The 13,353-nt window shown below is 42.2% G+C and overlaps 1 protein-coding gene across 1 annotated transcript; it reads right to left on the bottom strand.

Moving 5' to 3' along the window:
• Positions 1 to 1,980: 1,980 nt before the first annotated feature.
• Positions 1,981 to 2,688, bottom strand: LOC115680382 (uncharacterized). The gene has a single exon (XM_030604183.2). It carries the CDS (start codon positions 2,686 to 2,688, stop codon positions 1,981 to 1,983), a length of 708 nt encoding a protein of 235 aa, XP_030460043.2.
• Positions 2,689 to 13,353: the final 10,665 nt, after the last annotated feature.

The following is a 13,353-nucleotide window of genomic DNA, read 5'->3' as shown; positions in this document are numbered from 1 at the left end:
ACCATCCTTAGATGTTGCTCATGATCCTCATGGCTCTTCGAATACACCAAAATGTTGTCTATGAACACTATAACAAAATGATCCAAGAACTCCTTGAATACCCGATTCATTAAATCCATAAAGGCAGCTGGGGCGTTAGTCAATCCAAACGGCATGACGGTAAACTCATAATGTCCATATTTCGTACGAAATGCCGTCTTCGATATGTCCTCCTTCTTGATCCTTAGCTAATGGTAGCCTGTTCTTAAGTCTATCTTGGAGAATATTGATGCCCCTTGCAGTTGATCAACAAGTCATCTATTCTTGATAATGGATACTTATTCTTGATGGTTACTTGGTTCAACTGCCGATAGTCAATGCATAAATGCAATGACCCATCCTTTTTCCTCACAAACAACACTGGTGCTTTCCACGGCGACGCACTCAGACGAATAAACCCCTTATTCAGTAGTTCTTGCATCTGAACCTTCAATTCTTTCAACTCTAATAATGCCATTCGGTAGGGCGCTCTAGAGATCGACTCCGTCCCAGGTGCCAACTCAATTACAAATTCCACTTCCCTTTCAGGTGGCAATCGCAGCAATTCCTGAGGAAAGACATCAGGAAAATTGCACACCTCAGCTATGTCCTTTAGCCTCGGTTCCTCGATCGACGAATCAACTACAGTCGCTAAGTAACCTTGGCATCTTTCATCTAACAACTTAGTCACCTCAAGCGACGAAATCCAAGGGATCGAGGTTCCTCCTTGGTTTCCCATAAACTCATATCTAGAGTAATCAATCGGATTAAATTAAATAACCCTGCTACCACAATCCAACACAGCCCTCTGTCTAACCAACAAATCCATATAAATAATAACATTGAAATCAAACATAGCCAAGACAGCCAGATCAATCAAATTCTCCCTACTAGCAATAACAATATAGCAGTCTGGGCACCCTAACGAAATCAGCACTTTATCCATAAGAGGGGTGATAACACACAACATTACTTCTAGCGGTTTCGGCTCAATACCAGTCAATGCAACAAATTGCTCAGACACAAATGAGTACGACGCTCCGGGATCAAATAAGGCATAAGCAACATGATCACATAAAGAGACCGTACTTGTGATCATGCCAGGCACATCCTCCGCCTCTTTGCGAGCCATTGCGTGAATCCTTCCTTGAGCTAGGGGTTGGTTCTGATTACTTTGCGGGACGGCTCCAGCCTGATTTCCTACTCGAGGTGACTGCGGTTGTACTAGCGGTCTTACTTGGCGGTTCGGGCAGTTTCTCACTTGGTGACCATGTTAGCCACATCCAAAACATGCTCGAGGTCCACTTGGGCAAGGGCCAATCTCGTGCCTTCTTCCACAAGACCGACATACGGCATTGGAGTAATGGTTCGACTTTCCGATGTTCTTTCTTATCGGAGGGACAAATCTCCTATTCCTAGTCATAGGCTTTTTTCCAAAGTTCCGATTGTCCCTAGCCGGCGCGTATCACGATCTAGAAGCAGCAGCCCCTTTTGTCATGTCTCGTTCAACCATCTGAGCCCGCTCGTAAAGCTCGTTATAATCCCTCAAGTTCAACAGAATCAACTGACTACGGAGCTCCGGTTTTAGACCATCCCAGAACCTCCTTGCCTTATCCAAAAGATTCTCAACCATTCTCGGCACAAACTTAGGCAGCCTTGCAAATTCCGTCTCGTACTGATCCACTATCATTTGATTCCTACTCGAGGTGACCGCGGTTGTACTAGCGGTCTTACTTGGCGGTTCGGGCAGTTTCTCACTTGGTGACCATGTTAGCCACATCCAAAACATGCTCGAGGTCCACTTGGGCAAGGGCCAATCTCGTGCCTTCTTCCACAAGACCGACATGCGGCATTGGAGTAATGGTTCGACTTTCCGATGTTCTTTCTTATCGGAGGGACAAATCTCCTATTCCTAGTCATAGGCTTTTTTCCAAAGTTCCGATTGTCCCTAGCCGGCGCGTATCACGATCTAGAAGCAGCAGCCCCTTTTGTCATGTCTCGTTCAACCATCTGAGCCCGCTCGTAAAGCTCGTTATAATCCCTCAAGTTCAACAGAATCAACTGACTACGGAGCTCCGGTTTTAGACCATCCCAGAACCTCCTTGCCTTATCCAAAAGATTCTCAACCATTCTCGGCACAAACTTAGGCAGCCTTGCAAATTCCGTCTCGTACTGATCCACTATCATTTGATTCTGGTGAAGCCGTAGAAACTCTACCATCTTCTGCTCTTGTGCACTTTTAGAGAAATACTTCCCGTTGAAAGCTTCAACAAAGGTGTTCCAGTTCGGGCCCATGCCTTCTGAAAAGATACTACCTCGGGTGGCCTTCCACCAATCACTTGCATTCCCTTGAAGTTGATAGACCGCTAAGGTCACCTTTTCCTCCTCCGTGCACCCCAAAAGTTCAAAAGCCTTTTCTAATTCCTCAACCCAACGGGTGGCAGCTTCGGGATCTCCTTTCCCTTCAAACTTGATCGGCTTTAGCTTTAAGAATTGCTTCACCAATTGGTGCATCTGGCGATTTCTATTTCCATGATTACCATGGTTCCCATTAGCCCCATTAGCGACAGTAACGATGGCCTCAGCAGCCTGAGCAACAGTGGCAGCTTTCTCTTGAGCCTGCCTTCCAATGAGATTCCCGATTTCCTCTAAAGCTCTTATGAACCCCATCCACTCGTGGGTCTTCTGCCACTCCGGTCTGAGAACTAGACTAGCCCCTTGTCCTTATTCCCCGCTTGCTCATCCTCACAAGGTTTTCACCATACACCCAAACCTGCTATTATTCCGCCCAGGAATTAAAGACCTAAGCCATCTACTCAAGTCTAACATTCCTAAGCAGCAAATCACAATAGCAATTATAGGGCAAGCAACCACAGAGCAAGCATGAGGAACACATAATCAATAGGGTTTGTGCTCTTACCTTAATCCTTGCAGTGCCTGTAATTTAGCATACTAATAATAAACCATCCAGCAATCACAAGCATAAGATCAATGAGCATACATGAAACATTCTAACTTGTGATCACGACAGGTCTCCTTAGTTAACTACCCCAAAGGTCATCGCTTCTTATTACTCCAGGCCTCGACCAAGCTCGGATCGAGCTAATCTTGCTTTGATACCAACTAAACGGGGATGTCACGTCCCAATCCCCACGAGCTCAAGACATCCCGACTAGGCCGATAAGAATGCGACATCCCAGGACTTATCGCTGACCCAAACGAACGAACTAAAGAACAACACACACGAAAGCAATTCGAACTCTCCATACAACATACAATCCAATGGGGTAATAAAGAGACAATTGAAACACATCAACGAAACACTTTTATAAATATGGCATTACTTACAACAGCATAACATACAAGCCTTACTAGAGGTCTTCACTACAAACCACACACATTCAAAAAGGGTCGGGTGGTTGGGTTAGCCTAACTTCTCTACCAAAAGACGTACACAACCGACAGGGTTACTAAGCCTATCAATTGCCCCCATGATGCCCAAGCAGCGTCTCCGGATCGGACTCGAGATACTCTAGCAAACCCGAATTAGCCATGTCGTCAGACGGCTCGGGTTCGGATATAACAGGCTCCGGTTTGAGGTTAGACTCCATCGACTCCAACTTGGGATCCGAATCTTCAGGACCGGTATCCGAACTAGTGACAACTCCATTTGGTGGCATGATCTTCACGGGGTCCCACTCCTCAACTCCGTCGTCAGGGGGACCATCAAATCCTTATAGTGGACCAAACAATGCATCTCTGTCTCGGTAAAACCAAGCTAAAAAGGTGTGGGCTTGCCAAGCAGCCTCGCCCTCGTCTACCCCAATCGTACTCGCATACCTAATATAAACTCTATCCTCTCCCACCGGGTACTCCGTCAACATATGGTCCATATCCATTGGGACCCCAAAACGTTATGGAGGACCGTTCAGGTTCATGGTCGAGGGTCTGAAAGGTTTGGGGAATACAACAATGAGAATAATCTCAATAAGTGACTACCTAAGCCTCGCTTAAGCTAACACGTACCGCAAGACAGTTCTAGATAGGCAATTCTACCATTCAATGTGCACATCAATAACAGGCGCCCTTACCTCGCCTTGGCATATAGACAAGCCCTACACGTTAGTAAACCGCCACAACATGGCAACCATTCATCGAACATCGCAACCCAAATCAAGGCAAGAACATTCATAGCACACTTAATAATCCAGACATACCCAACAATATTCTCAACATGGCATACCATAATGCATATCACACTTACTAAGTCCAGATTCTTCACTTTTAGCACTCACTTTTTCATTGCACTCGAGTGTATAGGGGACATGTTTGGACATGGCTTACCTTTCATCATTTGAAGGTCTTTCCATTTGATTTTATCCAAACGATTTCTTTGAAATCTTCCAAAGCCTTTTGTTAGATTATCCTTTTTTATGGAATTCTAATACATGGTGTATGCTCAAAGAATGCATGTTTCAAAACTTTTTTGGTTGAAACTCTTTGAGATAATTTTTGAAATAATCTATTTTGTTTTGTTTAGCTTTCTCATCAACCCGCTTGGGGAAAAAGAAGTTCAATCTTTCCAGAAAAATAAACTCTTTAAAACCCAAATTGTTTTGTTTGTTGTGTTTTTTTTTTTTAAATTCCTGATCGGTTTGATAAGATTCCTTTTCGACTTGATGAATGTTATGCAAAATTAGGAATCAAGTGTTAAAATTCATTTGAACAATTCTTAACAACAATTGGAACGATTACTGCCAATTCTCTTATATGTTTCCACTTTGATTCCGCTGGAGATTTACTTTTCGTTGCTTCCTGTCTTTGAGCTCCCTGGGGATGACAAAAAGGAAGAACATATTAAAAGATGACATCAAGGAAAGTAGATTGGGAACGATACTTTCCTTTATCTTTTATCAACTCCGTTGGGGGATTTGGAGATCTTTGATCATCTTAAACTCCTTTTGCTTTATTCTGCAAAAATAACAAACATGTTTATAAAATGCATGATATGCATAATATGCATATGTTCTAGAGTGACCCAAATCGGCAAAAGAACACTACAAGTGCCATAACTTGTGTACGGCGCTCACTTTGGTGCCATAAGTTTTTTTTGGATCACTTTAGTGCTAAAATTTTTGAAAAACGATCACTTAAGTGCCAACTCCGGTGCCGTACATAATTTTTCGCCGGAAATCCGACGTGGTATTTTTTTATTAATTTCTGAAGCTGACGTGGTTCACCGGAGGCTCGCCAGAGATTGGCACTTAAGTGATCGTTTTTCAAAAATTTTAGCACTTAAATGATCGTTTTTAAAAAATTTTAACACTTAAGTGATCGTTTTTCAAAAATTTTAGCACTGAAGTGATCCAAAAAAAACTTATGACACTTAAGTGATCGTTTTTCCTCCAACTTGGCACCAAAGTGATCCGAAAAAAAGTTATGGCACCAAAGTGATCTCCGTACACAAGTTATGACACTTATAGTGTCCTTTTGCCAACCCAAATCATTTCATTTCATGGAAAGAATATCTTGACAACATCTGCATTTACAGGATGGGCCAATTCTGTTCCAATAATATCTACAAGAATCAATGCTCCTCCAAGAAGAACTTTCTTGACAGCATATGGACCTTCATAATTTGGAGTGAATTTCCCGCGGAGATCTGAATTATTGGGAATGACTTTCGTCACTACCAAATCTTCTAACTTAAAATGCCTTGGTTTCACTTTTCTACTAAAGGATTTGGCAACTCTCTTCTGATAGGCTTGTCCATGACATATAGCCTTTAACCTCTTTTCATCAACCATGTTGAGTTGTTCACATCTCTGCTGAATCTATTCAACCTCTGAAAGCTTCAATTGAGATAATATCCTTAATGAAGGAATTTCTACTTCAATGGGTAATACCGCTTCCATTCCATAAACCAAGGAAAATGGAGTTGCCCCAGTTGATGTTCGAATTGAAGTTCGGTATGCCATTAGAGCATATGGCAACCTTTCATGCCAGTCACGATAATTCTCAGTTGTCTTAGATAATATATTCTTAATGTTCTTGTTTGCTGCTTCCACTGCTCCATTCATTTGTGGATGATATGGGGACGAGTTCAAATGTCAAACATGAAAATGCTCAAGCAAATCATCCACAATCTAGTTATTTAGATTTGAGCCGTTGTCAATAATGATTGCTTCTGGAACTCCATATCTAGCAATTATGTCTCGCCTAATGAATCTTGTGACATTCTTGGCGGTGACATTTGTGTAAGAGTTTGCTCCAATCCACTTGGTGAAACAATCAATTGCCACCAAGATGAAGCGATGCCTATTTAAGGCCTTAGGGTTGATTGGACCGATCATATCGATGCCCCACATTGAAAATGTCGCGACCTACCCGAACCGGCCCCACCGCCTAAGGGGTTTGGCTAATGGATTACTAAGTTAAACCTAGCTCGAGCTCTCCCAAGCCCATACCAATTCGCGACTTAAGTTTAAGTTGTTAACATGCAAATCAATTTTTATCTAGGAGTCACCACTAATCGATTTTTGGTGGGTCGATTAGACACCCAAGTGAAGCACGGGAGAAATGCTTCACTTCTACGAACCAGAGATTCAATGGGTACGGGGACTTGGTTACACTAATTGACCAATTAATGCCCTTTCGGTACCTAACCTTGTTCAATTACCGCCTAACGTGTTCACACTAATCGGGAGTCTCAAAATTTCATTCCTAACTAAGCTAAGGGAAGCAACAATCAATATCTACAACCTAACATGCATAATCGACCACATGCGAAGTTAAGTTAAACGCACAATTCAAAGTTATGAAACAAGCAACATGCAATAAAAAAAATGACACTAATCATGCAAAAAGGGCAAGAAAAGCTAATTCCAAAGTCCAAATAAATTTTCTGACTTTTCGAAATTTTTTTATTTTTTTTTTATTTTTTTAAATAAATTTTTTTTAGAATTTTTTAATTTTTTTTAATGTTAAAATAATATTTAAAAAACTGGGTCAGACCTCCACATCCGACCCGAAATTTTTTTTTTAAAATTTTTTTTTAAAATATTAAAAGAATAAATAATATAAAAAGGGATCCGGGTCGGATCTCCACATCCGACCCGGATCGAGACTAACTCGGGCGCGCCGGCCTGGGTCCACGATCAAACCGGGCTCATTTATTGAGCCCGGTCGAAAATTTTACCTTTTATTTTTTTTTTTAAAGGAAAAGGGCCCGGCCCAAAATTCTTTTTAAAACAAATTGAGGCCCAACAAGAAAATAAAAGCCCTAAAACTCTAAAACTCCGGCCCACAGTCTATTCGGCCCATTCGAACAAAATCCTAGAGCCAAACCCTACTCGGTTTCGACCCGCTCGCCCGACCCGGTTCGCGGCTCCCACTTATGTCGTGGCCGACCCTAACGCCGGCGATCGGCGCCCCACCTTCCAAACACCGGCCGCCGCTCCGTCTCCGTCAGCTGGCTCTTCCCCTTGTCCGCGTCGTCACCTCGGCGACCGGCTCCTGATCGAGGCCGCCCGAACTCCGACAGGGAGCTGGGCGATAACGACTCAACCAGATCCCGGCGGGGGACTGGTTCTCGCCGTCTGTGTCACCACCCCGATGAGGGTTGGCGGCTTCTCCGAGCCCCAGCCTTCGTGGCTGGGGTTCCTGGTCCGGCGGACGAGCCCGTCCTCGGCCGTCGGATGACACGTCCCGACCTCCGCGGTCGGGGCTTTCGACCGTGCAACCGAGCCCTTGCTCGGCCGCCGCTCGGCTCGTGACTGCATCGCCGCCCCGACGAGGGGCCGCGGCGTCCTCCACTCGGGTCACCGCCGTGGCGACCAGCGAGGCACCGAGACCGTCCGGCACTCACGCACAAAACAAAAAAACAAAAAAACACAACAGAGCATAGGCAAATCCAACAAGCTTAGTTCAGGCATAACATCAAACAGTTGGCATGCGTTACAAAAACGAGGGATTTCCGGCACAATCGAGGCTCAAAATGGACCGGGATAGTCAGCACCAGACACGCGAAGAAACAGGAACAAGCACGAGGCCTCACGGACCGGAACTCGCGAGAGCTGGACGGCCGCGAGCCCCGGCCAGTGAGCCCGAGAACAGGGAAAAGAAGTGCAAAAATAGGGAAAGGGGGGAGGTGCCGTTGTGGCGGTCCCTATCCAGCTCGAGGGCGGCGAATGGGGACGACTACAGATCGGACTTCATCCGGTCACCCCGCACGCCTCCGAGCCGAAATCCTCGGGAAATCGACCCCGACTCAAATCGAACGAAAAACCCGACGAAAAGTCAGGGCTGAGACCTACCGTGAGAAACATCGGAGCTCCGCCGGCCGCGGTTGAGACGCGACGGTCGTCGACGAGAGCCCGTTCGGCCTCGAATCTCTCTCGGTTCTCTCTTTCTCTCGATCTCTCCCTCTGGCTCTCTTGCTCACTTTCTCTCTGTAACTCCCTCCATCGGTCTCTCTCTGTTTTCCTCCTTCTTTCGGTAACTCTCTGGAACTCTCTTTTAACGCCGAGAGAAGGAGGAGTACCTCTTCCTCTCGGCTTCCCCCCCCCCCCCCCCCCCGACGACACTCGCCATTCCGTTTCCAGCTCAAAGACGCCTTCGATCAGAACGCCCTCTCCATTTGTGCTTATGCCATCAGCCGATCCTCTCCTTGGGGGTTGAATCACACCCGTTTCTTCGCTAAATGGCTGCGGGATCTCTTGGGTCCTTGCGCCGTCAAGGTGCAGCGCTGCGCCACTGCTTCCCGCTTCTGGAATCGCAGCTTCAGCCTCCTCGTGCAGAGCACACCTCATTTTGTCCATCCCGGCCTTCGGCTTCATCGTTACGCTTCGTTCGCTTCGTGCTTCGTTCTTCTTTTCCCAGTCGTCAGCGCACGTAGGGGCTAGTGGAGTGGGCCAGCTTCAACGCACTCCTTTTTTTTTTACTTAATTTGATTTAATTTAATTTAAATTTTTTTATGATAGTGGTGCTGCATTGGCCAGCATTGAATAATGTTGGTGCCCCCCTTTTTTCGAATTTTTTTTAAATTTTTAAATTTTTTTAAATTTTTAATTTTTTAAATTTTTTAATTTTTTTTAATTTAAACAAGGAAAGCATGTTCTAATATGTCTTATTAATGTAAATATGCCTAAAGTCTATATGCCAATTAGTTTAATGAAAATATTTTTGCTTAAGGGTTAACAATTAATCCCTAATTTTCTATGCAATTAAACCCTAAATGACTAGGCAAAATTTAGGTGTCAACAGAAAATGGCCATGGCTCTGACATTTGGTGCAGCTCATTCGGCGGTGCATTGATTCTGTCTCCATAAACTTGACATTGATGATAACATCTTACATGTTTGATGCAATCTGTTTCCATTGTCATCCAATAGTATCCCAACCTCATGATCTTCCGTGCTAGGAGATGGCCATTCATGTGTGGCCTGCATTCGCCTTCATAGATTTCTTTTATGATCTACTCAGCTTCTTTAGCATTGGCACACCTTAGTAGGACTGAATTAAATGATTTTTTGTAAATAATTTGACCAAAGAGGAAGAATTTGGTGGCTATCTTTTTTATAAACTTACTGTCGCCCGGTTGGCTTCTTGTAGGAAATTCTCCAGTTTGGAGATACTTCTTAATGTCATGATACCACAGTTCGTCATCAAATTCAGCTTGAATCACTATGCAATGAGTTGGTTGTTCAAGAATGTCAATTCTCAATGGTTTTACATCCATACCATCTTCAGCTCGTAGTAAGGATGACAATATTGCAATAGCATCTGCGAAATGATTCTGAGCTCTTGTAAGATAATCAAATGTTATTTCTTCAAATTCCCTCACCATTCCTTCTAAATATTTGTGATATGGTATCAACTTGGTATCTCGAGTTTGCCACTCACCAGTTATTTGCAATATAATAAGCATGGAATCTCCATATACTTGCAATCTCTTTACCTCCATTGAGAGGGCCAATTGTAAGCCAAGAATACACGTTTCATACTCAGCAACGTTGTTAGTGCACGAAAATGTCAATTTTATAAATACTAGATAATGTTGGCCTTCTGGGGAAATCAACACTGTCCCAGTTCCTAATCCAGATAAATTAATTGTACCGTCAAAATACATTATCCATTTATCGTCAACCAATGCTAATATGCGATCATCGAATCGTTCATCCTCAAGATTAGTAGTGTTGTGGAAATTCTCTGTCAGCATGTCTGCTATTACTCGTCCCTTGACTATTTTTGTAGTGAACTTCTGATATCAAATTCTGATAACAAGATTTGTCACTTTGTTAACTTTCCAATCAAAGGGGATTTCTCAAGTAAATAATTGATTGGGTCGTTTTCGATTACCAGCAAAATTTGGTGATGAAGGGTATATTACCTTAGTCTGTGTAACACCCATATCAATGCAACACATGTCTTTTCAACTGCTGGGTAATTCGTCTATGATATTGTAAACTTCTTGCTTAGGTAATAAATGGCTTACTTCTTACCATTGTCTGGTCTTCTTTGGACAAGTACTGCTCTTAACGACTCATGATGAATTGTCAGGTATAAGATCAATGGAATCCCAAGGATCGGTGATACGAGGACTGGCAAACATACTAGATATTCTTTGATCTTGTCAAAGGCTTGCTGACATTCTTCGTCCCATTTCACTTTAGCATTTTTCTTTAGCAATTTGAAGAATGGATTTGCAGTTTCAGAAAGCTGATAGATAAATCGGGCAATGTAATTTAGCCACCCCAATAAACTTCTCACCTCTTTCACTGTGGAAAGAGTCCTAAGATCATATATTGCCTTGATCTTTGAGGGCTATATTTCGATGCCCCTATTACTGATCACAATTCCTAGCAATTTGCCAGATTTTGCTCCAAAAACACATTTATTGGGGTTGAACCTCAACTTGTATTTTCTGAGTCTTTCGAACAATTTCCGAAGCACTTCAACATGATCTTCTCCTTGTCTGAATTTTGCAATCATGTCATCCAGATATACTTCAATTTCTTTATGCATCATATCGTGGAACAAAGTTACCATTACCCTCTGATACGTGACACTAGCATTTTTCAAACCGAAAGGCATCACTTTGTAACAGAATGCGCCCCATGGTGTAATGAAGGATATTTTCGCCTTGTCCTCTTTCTTTATGAGGATTTGATTATATCCAAAAAAGCCATCCATGAATGAAAATGTTTTAAATCCTGCAGTACTGTCCACTAGTATATCGATGTGTGAAAGTGGAAAATCATCCTTAGGGCTTGCTTTATTTAGGTCACGATAATCAACGTAAACCCGTACCCGCCCATCTTTCTTTAATACGGGAACTATGTTAGCAACCCATTCTAGATACGGTACTACTTCGATGAATCCAACCTTAAACAATTTCATCACTTCCTCTTCTATTTTCTTTGCCAATTACGGTTTGGTTCGCCGAAGTTTCTATTTCTTTGGAGGGATACTTGGATCGATTGGTAAAGCATGTTCAACTATGTTCGGATCAAGGCCTAGCATGTCGGTGTAGGACCATGTGAATATATCTTGATATTCTCTGAGTAATTCAATAATTATCTTTGCTTTTGTAGAAGAAAGACTTTCTTCAATCTTAACTTCTTTGAGATTCTCTTTATCACCTAGATTGACGGTAACTATTTTCTCTAATGTAAGTGGCTTTGATTCTTCATGACGAATCCATTCCTTCTTGACCCATTCTTCATCCTCGTTACCATCTTTGATATCACAAGTGATTTGTTCCGAAGGATTTGGATCACATAAGAACCTATTATGAATATGCGAATGCTCATGCCTGACATGCAACAATCATGATTAGTAATCGCATATGAGGTATAATAATGCATGAGTTTTTATGAAAAGCTTTTTTGGAAATCCATTTTGAAATCCATTTTAAAATAATAGAATGATAGAGCTAGTCCTCATATCCTTGGACTTCCTTGCTCTTGAAACCATTTTCGCAACCAGGAGTGTCGCGCCGCATTTTTTTGGGGCTTTCGGGATTTGCTCGCTAAGGAGGTATTTCCGTGTAAGGGTCTCTCCCAGACCATACCTCACATGACAGCGGAAGGTAATTTCCTATTTAATCTAAATTTGTAATTTTGGAGTCGCCACTAGTCATTATTGGTAGGTAGACTAGAAACCTAATCGAGGTACGAGAGAAATACCACGATTCTACGAACTAGAGATTCTGAGTACGGGGACTTGATTACTTTATTGATCTCAAATCGAGATCCCTAACGCCCTTTCGATATCTAAGAACGATACGATGTTCAACGTGTCATGCGAATTTCCGAGGCTTACCCACTAATTCTATCCATTCTAATCACAGGAAGAACCAAACAAGTATTAAATGTACAATCAATGACAATCAGATCAATCAATCCTAAATAGTCTCTAAAAATGAAAATCAATCAAAACATCCAAACGCTAATGAAGCTCTAGAAGCTTATTCATTTCATGATTTACATTTTTTAGGGTTTTAGGGTTTTTTAGGGGTTATAACCCCTGAATTTGAGATTTTCTCAAAATGCCACTTAGGCATTTTCAAAAATTCAAATCTCACTTTTTATGGTTGGCCACGATGTTTTTCGACCATTCTGTGAATTTTTAAATTTTTTGATTTTTTGATTTTATTTTATTTTTCGAAAATTTTATTAACCGAGAATTGATTTTTTTATGATTTTCTGAAAATTTTTATGAATTTTTCAATTTTTTACTGATTTTCTAAATATTTTACATTTTTTTATTTGTATTTTCTGGATTTTCTGAATTTTTATGAATTTTCTGAAAATTTATGAGTTTTATGAATTTTCTAATTTTTTTAATGAATTTTTTAATTTTTTAATATTTTCTGATTTTTATATTTCTGTGAAATTTTTATTTTTTATTTTTTATTTATTTATTATTATTTTTTAAAAATTCCCTCCGAAGTGGTGAACCGGACCGGCCCGGTTCAACCCGGTTCGGCCTGACCGAACTGGGCGTCGCCGGCGCCGGTGGCCGGTCACCCTCTCCGGCGAGCTCAATTGCCAAAACGGTGCCGTTTTTGGCCCTTTTCATTGAGGCATTTTGTCGAACATGTGATGTGCATAATCCCAGACTTACGGTTCTCAAGGCCGTGACTTTGAGCTCATTGCCGATGACCTTTCGGCGACTATTTCGCCATTTCTTTTGATCCATTATCAAATTCATGTCATCCTTTATCGAACGAGACTGACTGGATGTCCGTCGGACCATCGCCAGCCGGTGAAAATTTAGTCGGAAAAACCTAAATCATCACTAATATAAGCTAACATTTTCAGACCTCAAATG

The sequence above is a fragment of the Syzygium oleosum genome, unplaced genomic scaffold (assembly GCF_021117445.2).
Source record: "Syzygium oleosum isolate NSW1041296 unplaced genomic scaffold, Sole_v2.1 Sole_v2.09, whole genome shotgun sequence".
In the NCBI taxonomy this organism is placed as follows: Eukaryota; Viridiplantae; Streptophyta; class Magnoliopsida; order Myrtales; family Myrtaceae; genus Syzygium; species Syzygium oleosum.
This window is presented reverse-complemented; position numbering and strand designations above follow the sequence as displayed.

What these genes read in the sequence shown, in the direction of transcription:
- LOC115680382 (XM_030604183.2), bottom strand. Translation starts at nt 2,688, where the DNA reads ATGGGGTTCATAAGAGCTTTAGAGGAAATCGGGAATCTCATTGGAAGG.